This window comes from Oncorhynchus masou, unplaced genomic scaffold (genome assembly GCF_036934945.1).
Source record: "Oncorhynchus masou masou isolate Uvic2021 unplaced genomic scaffold, UVic_Omas_1.1 unplaced_scaffold_3526, whole genome shotgun sequence".
In the NCBI taxonomy this organism is placed as follows: Eukaryota; Metazoa; Chordata; class Actinopteri; order Salmoniformes; family Salmonidae; genus Oncorhynchus; species Oncorhynchus masou.
The window spans coordinates 23,533-34,471 of record NW_027009933.1 but is presented as its reverse complement, the minus strand read 5'-3'; the positions used below and the strand labels follow the sequence as shown (position 1 = coordinate 34,471).

The 10,939-nt window shown below is 44.8% G+C and overlaps 1 protein-coding gene and 1 long non-coding RNA gene across 2 annotated transcripts; both read right to left on the bottom strand.

Annotated features, from left to right (window-relative positions):
* Positions 1-3,202: 3,202 nt before the first annotated feature.
* On the bottom strand, positions 3,203-5,814 carry LOC135534528 (uncharacterized). The gene is made up of 3 exons (XR_010454699.1): positions 5,773-5,814; positions 5,547-5,653; positions 3,203-3,227 (listed from the first exon to the last, which is right to left on the bottom strand). It is a non-coding gene; the product is annotated as an uncharacterized LOC135534528 (long non-coding RNA).
* Positions 5,815-9,099: 3,285 nt separating this feature from the next.
* Positions 9,100-10,688, bottom strand: LOC135534527 (centrobin-like). Its single transcript, XM_064961488.1, has 4 exons — positions 10,597-10,688; positions 10,426-10,513; positions 9,280-9,346; positions 9,100-9,160 (listed from the first exon to the last, which is right to left on the bottom strand). The coding sequence occupies exons 1-4, from the start codon at positions 10,642-10,644 to the stop codon at positions 9,100-9,102; spliced, it is 264 nt and encodes an 87-aa protein (XP_064817560.1). The 5' UTR covers positions 10,645-10,688.
* Positions 10,689-10,939: the final 251 nt, after the last annotated feature.

Below are 10,939 nucleotides of genomic sequence, written 5' to 3'. Positions count from 1 at the left end.
TGGTTGCGTCACTGCCTGGTAAGGCAACTGCTCGACCTCACGACCGCCCAGGCACTACAGAGGGTAGTGCTAATGGCCCACTACATCACTGGAGACAAGCTTCCTGTCATCCAGGACCTCTACCCCGGTAGATGTCAGAAGGGAAGGCCCTAAAAATTGTCAATGACTCAAGCCACCCAAGTCCTACACGGTTCTCTGCTACCGCATGGCAAGCGGTACCGGAGTGCCAAGTCTAGGTCAAGAGGCTTCTAAACAGCTTCTACCCACAAGCCATAAGACTCTTGAACACCTAATCAAATGGCTACCCAGACTACTTGCATTGCCTCCCCACTCTGGAACACTGCTGCTTCTCTCTGTTATATCTATGCATAGTCACTTTAATAACTCTACCTCAATTACAGACACCGGTACCCCCGCACATTGACTCTGTACCTGTGCGGTACCCCCTGTATATGTCTAGTATAGTCTATTGTTATTTTACTGCTGCTCTTTAATTACTTGTTACTTTTTCTTATTCATATTTTTTTAAACTGCATTGTTTGTTAGGGCTTGTAAGTGAAGCATTTCACTGTAAGGTCTACACCTTTTGTATTCGGAGCATGTGGCTAATTACATTTGATGTCACCCTGGTCACACCCAGGGCAGCATTATCGTATATTTAGCTCAGGTTGCAGAAGAGACAATTGTGTTAGTGTGTGTCATTGTGTGTGAAGTGTATATTTGGCTCTGGTAGCAGAAGGGCAGTGAGCAGACAAAATTGTGATAGTGTGTGTTAAGTTTGTATTAGTGTGTGTAGAGTGTTGGCATTACTGTATATTTTGGGCTCTAGTGGCAGGATTCAGGGAGACTGCATAAATCCAATTCCGACATTAACAGATTAGAGGTGAGATGACAATTAGGCTACTGCACACGGTCATGTCACACACACCCGAATGTGTGAGTGCAAAGAACCAACCACATACCAGTGGAGGCTGCTGAGGGAGGACGGCTCATAATCAAAGGCTGGAGCAGGAGCAAATCGGAATGGCATCAAACACGTGGAAATCATGTGTTTGATGTGTTGAATGTGTTGAATACCTATACCTATGCATATTACACGAGCCCGTCCTCCCCAATTAAGTGCTACCAACCTCTGGATACCGACACAGTATACATACACACCTGAGTTCTTGTCAGGTTGGCAGTTTCTGGCTGTGTGTGTGGTGGTTGGTTCTGATATCCTTGTGGGGCCGAAAATCCCCAAAGGTTCCTGCATGGAACATTTCCCACGTCCCCATGAGGACAAATGCTATTTTAAGCTCAGTGGTTAGGTTTAGGGTTAAAAGTAGGGTTAGGGGTAAGAGGTTTAGGGTGTGGGTTACAGGTTAGGGTAAATAGGAGTTTTGAATATAAATTAATTTTATGTCCCCACGAGGATAGAAGAACAAAGCGTGCAAGTGTGTGTTTGTGCCTGCGAACATGTGTGTAACCGATCGGGGGATGTGATAGTTAAAAATAAAGGATACTATTTGACAATATATCGTATTGTATGGACTATAAATCGCAATATAATTTTTGCACTAGTTGAGATGTAATTGCACAACGCCAGTATTTTTCCTTCGTAGCTTGTTCTCCATCTTGCATCAAATGGGGAGACAATTTGTTTTCAGCACTTTTATTTTGATTTACTGATCAAAACTTGTTTTCTCTTTGCCCCTGAGCAGCAGACATGTGATGAGCAATAAGATTGGAACAGCGAATCGCCCAATAAAAATCACCCAGCACATATCCTATCGTGAGGTCCCTAGCAATTCCCAGCCTTACCTGTCATGTTGGTGGTGTCTAGTTGTGGCTCAGAAGGTTGAAGGAGAGAGTGTGGTTCAGCACGCTGAGGTTTCCACTCTCTTCTCTTCCTGCCCCCTCTCCCCAACTTCTCTCTTCCCTCTGTTATGTCTTGCTTCACCTCTCCACTTAATTCACCTCTCTCTCTGGAGGTCGGAGGACCACTGCTTGAGTCTGAGTGAGAAACAAATATAATAACTACACTAACAAAATATAATAACAATGAAAGCACTTCTCTCCACAAGAACACAGGACTCACAGTGCAATCATTATACACACTTTTGGGCCAGTGCAAGCCATATTGATGTTACATGAGCACATTTTAGTATTATTTTGGAGCTTAGAAATGGCTAAATAAAAGTGACTGACAAAAAAATATAGCAATGGGGGCTTGTGGATTTTGCCTCCATTTACCTTGAAAGTTAATGTTTGATTTGAATGTAGTCTCAGACATTCTTGGGAATAGAGAATCAGTGCTTGATCTCTGGCACCGTTTGAAGGTTTGAGAAGCTAGCACTTTCAGGATTGAGTGGTCCAATCAGTGAGTTTAAGCAGAGTGGTTCAAAACATAAGCTCTAATCAGTGAGTTTAAGCAGAGCGGTTTAAAACATAAAATGTTCCTATTGATTACCTTGTGCCAAGCGAGGAACTTCCTCCCCCTCCTGCTCTCCCTGCACCATGTGCGTGTCAGCTGCAGCTCTGTACTGTACTGTAATGTGTGAACTAGATGATGGTTCCTGTAGTAGATGTTGGTTCATCCAGTCTTTGGGCTCGTCCCACAGCGAAGGAAGAGAGACCCTTCTGCCTGCAAAACAAACACACACAGGTACCTCTGCTGGCTGGCTCAGAAGGCCTTGACCATTGAAAAAAACGGATGATAGCAAATCAACTACACCACAAGCCTAATTCAAGAGTCCCATAAGTATAGTTTTTGGCATGCTACACAGAACCAACATTTGCAGAGGCAGAAAGCAAAGTGCAAGTCAGTATCTCTGTTAACAGGAGGTGACAGAAATGATCTGTGTGGGGAAACACTGGTCTGGTATATGTACCTGTGTGCTGAGCAGTCTCAGTGCTTCTGTCCAATGGGAGCGTAGTAAACTCTGCAGTCTGCTCACAAGCTCCTCTCTCTGCCCTTCGAGCCTCCTCCTGCTCTCCTCAGCAAAACAGACTGCTGCTTGGAGTGGGCCAGCCCTGAGAGAGAGACACACACACACACAAAATGGGCAGAAACCAATACGAGTGCAAAAACCAACCTGGTGATAAACTTTCCGTGTGTGTGTGTGTGTGTGTGGTATTACCTTGGTCTGGTAGTCCTGGGTTAGTGTCAGTGTGTGCTGCTGGTGTTGCTGTAACTGGGAGAAAGTTCTCTCATGGCGAGAGCACTCAGATCCAGCAGCTGATTCCTGAAAACACACGTCAAACACTGTGGAAGTGTGTAGGTTCAGGATTTCAATGTCACATGCACAAGTACAGTGAAATGCCTTTCTTGCAAACTCAAAAACCCAATCAATAACAATGAAATACTATAAACAACACGAGAAAGAGAAGTATAGAGAACACAATAAGTAAGTAAATAAGCGTACTATATACAGGGTCAGTTCAAAAGCATATTTACTACGTGCAGGGATATTAATTGATGGAGGTAGATATGTATAGGGGTAAGGTGACTAGGCAACAGGATATAAGACAACAGAGTAGCTTTGTATGTGTGAGTGGGTGTGCGTGTGTCTGAACATATTAATGTATGTGCATATTATGTGTGAGTGAACAGATGATGGGTGAGTGTGTAGGGCCCTGTGAGTGCGCACAGACAGTGCAAAAACAAGTAAATTCACATAGTCCGTGTAGCTATTTTATTGGCCATTTATAAGTCTTATTGCTTAGGGATAGAAGCTGTTCAAAATCTGTTGGTGTCAGACTTGTTGCGATACAGCTTATACGCAGAAGCAGAATCTTTAGCAATTATCCGGGCCTTCCTTCCACACTGACTGATATAGATGTCCTGGATGGCAGGAGCTGGCCCCAGTGATGTACTGGGCTGTCCGCACAACCCTCTGTAGCACCATGTGATCAAGGGGTGGTGCTGTTGCCATACCAAGCAGTGATACAGCCAGTCAAGATGCTCTCAATGGTACAGCTGTAGAACCTTTTGAGGTTTGAGGGCCCATGCAAACTTTTTCAAACTCCTGATGGGGACAACAAGAACTTGAGAGTTCTCGACCTGCTCCACTGTCAATGTGGACTGCTCGTTCCTGTCGTCCACGATCAGCTCCTTGGTCTTGCTGGCGTTAAGGAGAGGTTGTTGCTCTGGCACCACCAGGTCACTGACCTCCTCCCTGGCAGGCTGACTTGTTGTTGACGGTGATTAGGTCTACCACCGTGGTGTTATCAAGCAAAGTTGATGATGGTGTTAGGTACGTACGTGGGAGTACAGGAGAATCTTTTTGAGTGTCAGCATGAGGCGGAGGTGATGTAGCCTACCCTCACGGGTTGGCCCGTTAGGAAGTCAGGATCAGTTCCTGAGGGAGGTGTTCAGACCAGAGTCCTAAGCAGTGAGCTTATTTGTGACCCTACACAGGCCAAACCGGATGACGCGGGCCAATTGTGCGTCGCCCTATGTCAGAATGAACCGCATTCTCACATAGGTATTCCCATATCTAGGTGGGTGAGGGCAGTGTGTAGAGTGATTGAGTCATCTATGGATCTGTTGGAGCGGTATGGAAATTGGAGTGGGTCTAGGGTGTCTGGGATGGTGGAGTTAATGTGTGCCATAATGTGTGCCATAACCAGCCACTCAAAGCACTTCATGATTACAGAGAGTGAGTGCTACATGATGGTGGTCATATTAAAACATGTGGGGATTACAGACTGGGACAAGGAGGTTGAAAATGACCGTGAAAATGCCTGCCAACTGTCCTGCGCATGCTCTGAGAACACACCCTGGAACCGTCGGGCCCCAGCGGAATTGTGGGTGTTGCCTGATTGAAGACACTTTCATGTGGTCCTCGGAGCGAATCACCCAATCTCTTGGTGGGGAAGGCCCTCACACAGCACAAAGCGTGCATAAATGCATTGAGTTAGTCTGGTAAGAGGCATCGTTGGGCAGATCACGGTTGGAGTCTTCTTTCGTAATCCATAATGGACTGTAGCCCCTGCCACATGTAGTGGACGCGTCGGAGGCTGAATGTAATATGATTCCACTTTGTTCCTATATTGTTCTGCTCGTTTGATGACTCTGCAGAGGTCATGGGGACTTTCTTGTACTTATTCCGTCTGGCCGTAGCCTTAGGGTTGTCTATGATGGCTGTGTGTGGTAGCCCAGTTCTTTAGTTTAGCACCAACATTGGTGTTAATCCAAGGTTTTTGATTGGGAAGCAGCGGAGCCTCACCGTGGGGACGTCGTCGCTGATGCATTTTTCTAATAAAGCCTGTAACAGAGGTCGTTAGCTTGTCAATTTATCGGCACAGTCTCAAAACATATTCAATCCCAGCGTTAGCAAAAGCAGTCCTCAGGCATAATCTCTGTTTCTGGTGATCATTTATCAATGGAGCAAGTCAGGTACTTCCTGTTTTAGTTTCTGCTTGTAAACAGTTAGCAGGAGTACAGAGTCATGATCTGATTTGCTAAATGGCAGACGAGAAGGAACCTTGTATGCTTGCTTGTCAGGTAAAATAACTGTGGTTTAGGACTTTATCACCCCCCTAGTGGTGTCTGTGTTTACCTGTGCTGGTCTTTCAGGGCAATGTGTTCCTGCTGTGAAGCTGACAGTCTCTCAGTCTCCTGTTTCAGCTTTACTTCCAACTGAGAATGCTGGGCTTCAAATCGGGCCTACACACACACACACACACACCACCACACACACACACACACACACACACACACCCCCAAATTTGTAAACAACCCCCAGAGTCATAAGATCTTGTAAGCACAGACAAATAGATATGTACCTGTTCCAGAGCCCAGTCCATGCGCTCCGTGTCCCACTCTCCACGCCCTCAGTTTCTCCTCCTCAGCTGTAGCAGTCTCCCGCTCACTTTGGCCAACTCTCCCTCACCTCCTCCAACACCTGTCTTACCTCCAACAAATGCTGCTCCTCTCGCTGCTTGCGCTCCTACAAACAAACACATGCGCACACACACACACACGATGGTGTCAATTTAGAATGAACTCCAATTCAAGATGCTTTGGGTTATTTAAAAGGGACATTGATTCCATTAGGTACATTCATGCACAATTTTAAAAACACTTCATAAATGCAAATGCTGGTTAGAGACTGCTGTTAGTTGCTAAATAAGAGCTGCGTTCAAGGCTTCCGTTTGCGGCAAACATGTTACTTGGTAACAATTTCCAGTTGAGTGATTTAAACGGACATTCCAAAATGTTGGACAGGAGACAAACCACCCACTCTCCTCTTGTAGTTGATTGGCTAGCTGGACTGTCTGGTCCTCAGCGATCTTCTCTCATTGGCTGTTTGCTCTGGAGGCAGGTCAGAGCAGTCTGGGCTTCCTGGGCATGTCGATGCAGCCTGTCTCGCTCCACACACAAAGAGCTCACACTCACGCCTACAATCACACAGAGACCCTTCCAACTCCACCAGCCATGGCTCCTCACACACACACACACAGATAGGTGTAACTGATAGTTGAGAGAGAATGTGACTGTGTGTGTGAGTTACTCACCTGCTGTCTGTTGGTTCTCTGTAGTTCCTCAGTGTGTTTCTGCTCTTGCTCAGGGCCTCGGCAGCCTGAGCCAGAGACTGCTCTAATTGACCAAGGGTCTGGAAAACACACATACACACTCGTAGTGACATTTCGAATCCTATGTATATGTGATAACAACAGCCAATGACAGTCACGCGACTTGGTTTGGTATAAAGATGTGGGATGGTGGTGTGGAAATGTAACCACTGTCAAATTCAAACAGAGCTATGGATGCAAGGCAGCAACATGTTAAATCTTTGTAAGCACATAAATACTGTGTTTGTGCTACACTCTTTGCTTTGCTGCTTGTATGTCGTCTCTCATAGCTCCTTCTCTTGCTGTAGTCTCTTTCACTCCCTCACTCTTCTCCTGCTCATGTTTCCTCCAGCCTTCAACCAACTTAGCCAGGGTCTGATGACACACACAGGTTATGGTAATGTATGGTGACTCACACCTTGGCCTCTGATATTTTCACCATATACAGTATGAGTGAAAAGTTTGGACACACCTGCTCATTTGTATTTATTAGGGGATCCCCATTGCTGCTGCCTATTCTTCCTGGGGTCCAAACACCCAAAAGCACCCACATTACATATAAAACAAAATATAAAACAGTGAACTATGTTTGGCACTGAATGAGCTAAAGATAAAACCCTACACCACATATCCACAACAGAACATTTTCAATGCCACCATACAACATCAGTAGATAACGTGGCATGTTTTTGTACCTGTGTCTCTCATTCAAGGGTATTTCTTTATTTGTACTATTTTCTACATTGAAGAATAATAGTGAAGACATCAAAATTATAAATAACACACATGGAATCACATAGCAACAGAAGGAGTGTTAAATCAAAATATGTTAAAAGTTAATTTGTGGAATTTCTTTCCTTAATGCACATTTGAGCCATCAGTTGTGTTGTGACAAAGGAGGGTGGTATACAGAAGATAGCCCTATTTGGTAAAAGACCAAGTCCATATTATGGCAAGAACAGCTCAAATCAGCAAGAGAAACGACAGTCCATCATTACTTTAAAACATGAAGGTCAGTCAAAACGGAAAAAGTCAGTAACTTTTAAAGTTTATTCAAGTGCAGATGCAAAAACCATCAAGCGCTAGGATTAAACTGGCTCTCATGAAGACCACCACAGGAAAGGAAGACCCAGAGTTAGACCCAGAGTTACCTCTGCTGCAGAGGATAAGTTCATTAGAGTTAACTGCACCTCAGATTGTTACTTGAACTCTGACGGGCTGCAGACACATCTCAACATCGACTGTTCAGAGAAGACTAGAATCAATATTAATGTCGCGGGTGAAAATCTGCCCCTTTCGTCTGATGAGTCTAATTAGTAGATTTCTGGTTCAAGCTGCCATGTCTTTGTGAGATGCAGAGTAAAGTGGACAGATGATTTCTGCATGTGTGGTTCTCACGTGAAGCATGGAGGTGGTGTGATGGTACTTTTCTGGTGACACTGTCTGCGATTTATTATATATTTAGGCAAACTTAACCAGCATGGCTACCACAGCGATACACCATCCCATCTGGTGTGCACTTGAGTGGGACTACCATTTGTTGTTCAACAGGACAATGACCCAAAACACACCTCAGGCTGTGTTAGCGCTGTTTGACCAGGAGAGTGACTGGTGCCATCAGATAGCCTGGCCTTCACAATCACGGCCTCAGCCCAATTGAAATGATTTGGGATGAGTTGGACCGCAGAAGTGAAGGAAAAGCAGCCAACAAGTGCTCAACATGTGGGACTCCTGCAAGACTATTGGACAAACATTTCAGTTGAAGCTGGTTGAGAGAATGCCAGAGTGTTAAAGTTGTCATCAAGGCAAAGGGTGGGTATTTTGAAGAACCAAATATATTTGTATTTGTTTAACACTATTTTGGTTACTACATGATTCCATGTGTTATTTCACAGTTTAGATGTCTTCAATGTTCTACAATGTAGAAAATAGTACAAATAAAAGAAAAATTCTTGAAAGAGTAGGTGTGTCCACACTTTTGACAGGTACTGTAGATCCTAAAGATGTGCATGTGTGGAGAGCTAGAGAGAAACAGAGAGAGAGCAAGAGTGTATGAGTGTAAGGTGTGTCCCACACCTTATCCAGCTGCTCGATCATGACGTCCTTCTTCCAGGTCAGCTGACAAGCGAGAGCCAATCTTTGCTGCAGCTCCCAGAGCCTCACTCTGCAAAACCAGCACGTGCCGCTCACACTGCTAGAGACACACTTAACGTCACAAACCTGCAGCCCCTGCACGTCACACTGCTCTGACTAGGGTTGTTCCGATACCAATATTGGGATAGTGGTACCGTGACAACCCTACTACAGAATGCACAGTTACACACCAGGCAGCACCTGCCCCTCACACACATCTGCCCTCATACTGGCACATAGAGGGGTTAGACACCTGACCAGGCTAAAGCAGGGCTGATCCTCAGGAATGGAAGGTATTGGGGCCAAAGATCATATCAGGATCAGTGTTGGTATGTTTACCTTGCGGCTGGTCCTCTCCTGTCTAGGCTCTCCCTAAGGAGAGTGGCTTCGGGAGGAGAGACACCATCAGGCGCAGACGAGGAGAGAATAGCGCGGGAACAACTCCTCTAAACCTCCTACCCCACCACTGGAGAGAGAATAAGAAAAGTGCAATTTGTTTTACATTTAGTCAAATACGTGCGACTACATAGCTATTATAGAACACAAAAACATATCAAAACTAAAATGAAAGGTGTATAGTGTTACCCGAGTAGCTGTGAGGTGCTGTCACTGTTAAATGACTGGTTGGGACTCTCTGTAACACTGCTGCCTCCTGCAGGACAATAGAGGAATACCATATTGGCAAAGTTTGTGTGTGTTTGTGAGTGGCGTGTCAACTGTACAGTTTTTTACATGATTTGTCAGTACATTATGGAAATGTTTTGCTGATACAGTGGTTCAGTTATAGGTTTCTAGCTTTCTAGTCAAATAGGCCAGGTTGTCAAGTCACATAACTTTGGTGGGCCTACTTCAAGCGATGTCAATTAGCCTATCAGAAGCTTCTAAGCCATGACATCATTTTCTGGAATTTTACAAGCTGTTTGAAGGCACACTCAACTTAGTGTATATAAATTCTGACCCACTGGAATTGTGATACAGTGAATTATAAGTGAAATAATCTTTCTGTAAAGATGGAAAAATTACTTGTGTCTCATGCACAAAGCAGATGTCCCCCGACTTGCCAAAACTATAGTTTAACAAGAAATTTGTGGAGTGGTTGAAAAACAAGTTTTAATAACCAAGTGCATGTAAACTTCCGACTTCAACTGTATATGGATGGTTAATGATTAATAAGCCTGTGGAAATATTGAAAAATGTATTACGACTTATCAATGACAGTTGCACTTCTGATTATACTATTTACATAATTAAATGAATACTTTGCTTGTGACTGACAGGTAACAAAATAAAGCACGTCAAAGTGGAACTCCATTGTGGCCTTGTTTTCCGTAATTTTTTGCAAGAGGTAGATCTTGGTTTGTTTGGACTTGGCATGTGATCTTAGGCTTGAAAAAGTTGGTGACCACTGGGCTATAGCAAATAGGAATAGGCAAATTAGAATGTCACTTGTCCTGCGATACTTTTTACTCACGGCACCAGTCAGGTTCAAATACGGCTAAACCATCGTCGATCACATGTAAATCGCCATAGGCGATGGCTGTCAATCATCGTCAATAGATAATGCCATCATAATATCGCCAACCTAGTTTCACCTCCATCATGCCCTCTGACAAGTCAGGTGGATTTTTAATATATATTTTTACATATTGTGGACATCCATCCATTCCTCTATGATCTGTGCCTATGGGGGTACAGGCTATGGGTTGGTTTGGGATAGAAGGAGAGTCTCACCCTCTGTCTCCAATGTGGGTGTGCTTCTCAGCATGGTTTGAAGGTGAGCTCTGACATTCTCCATGTCCTGGATATGTCTCCTGCCATTCTGCAACCAACACACCAACATGAAGTCACACACACAATCGCACACATACAACAAACACGTGTCGGATGTAAGGGGTTAGTTACAGTGAGTCTGCTGCTGTAGTCCACACTGGTGTTGAGATTATCACCCATCTCCTCTACCAACACCCTATCTTCCTCTCCCTCCTCCTCCTGTCTCCCCCGGGGAGGGGTGTGAAGGTTCAGGGGGATCTAGCCATACCCCCTTCCTCCCCCCAGCTGAGGAGAAGAAAACTGAAATGACACCTGTCTGGAGACACACAGAGAAAGTTATTTCGAGTGAGACATGACACTGTCCATCAACCAGTCTGTCTATTTGCATGTTGAAAACCCAGTCTTATTTCTGGGCAAGAGGGGGTGAGGTTGTTTCTGGACAGGGCCCGGGTTACCTGTGAGTGTGGCCTGGTGA

Coding starts and splice junctions, on each gene's coding strand:
- LOC135534527 (XM_064961488.1), bottom strand. CDS start 10,644: ATGGGTGATAATCTCAACACCAGTGTGGACTACAGCAGCAGACTCACT. Junction 10,514..10,596: donor ACTACAGCAGCAGACTCACT/GTAACTAACCCC, acceptor TGTTGGTTGCAG/AATGGCAGGAGACATATCCA. Junction 9,161..9,279: donor AGCACCTCACAGCTACTCGG/GTAACACTATAC, acceptor TTCTCTCTCCAG/TGGTGGGGTAGGAGGTTTAG.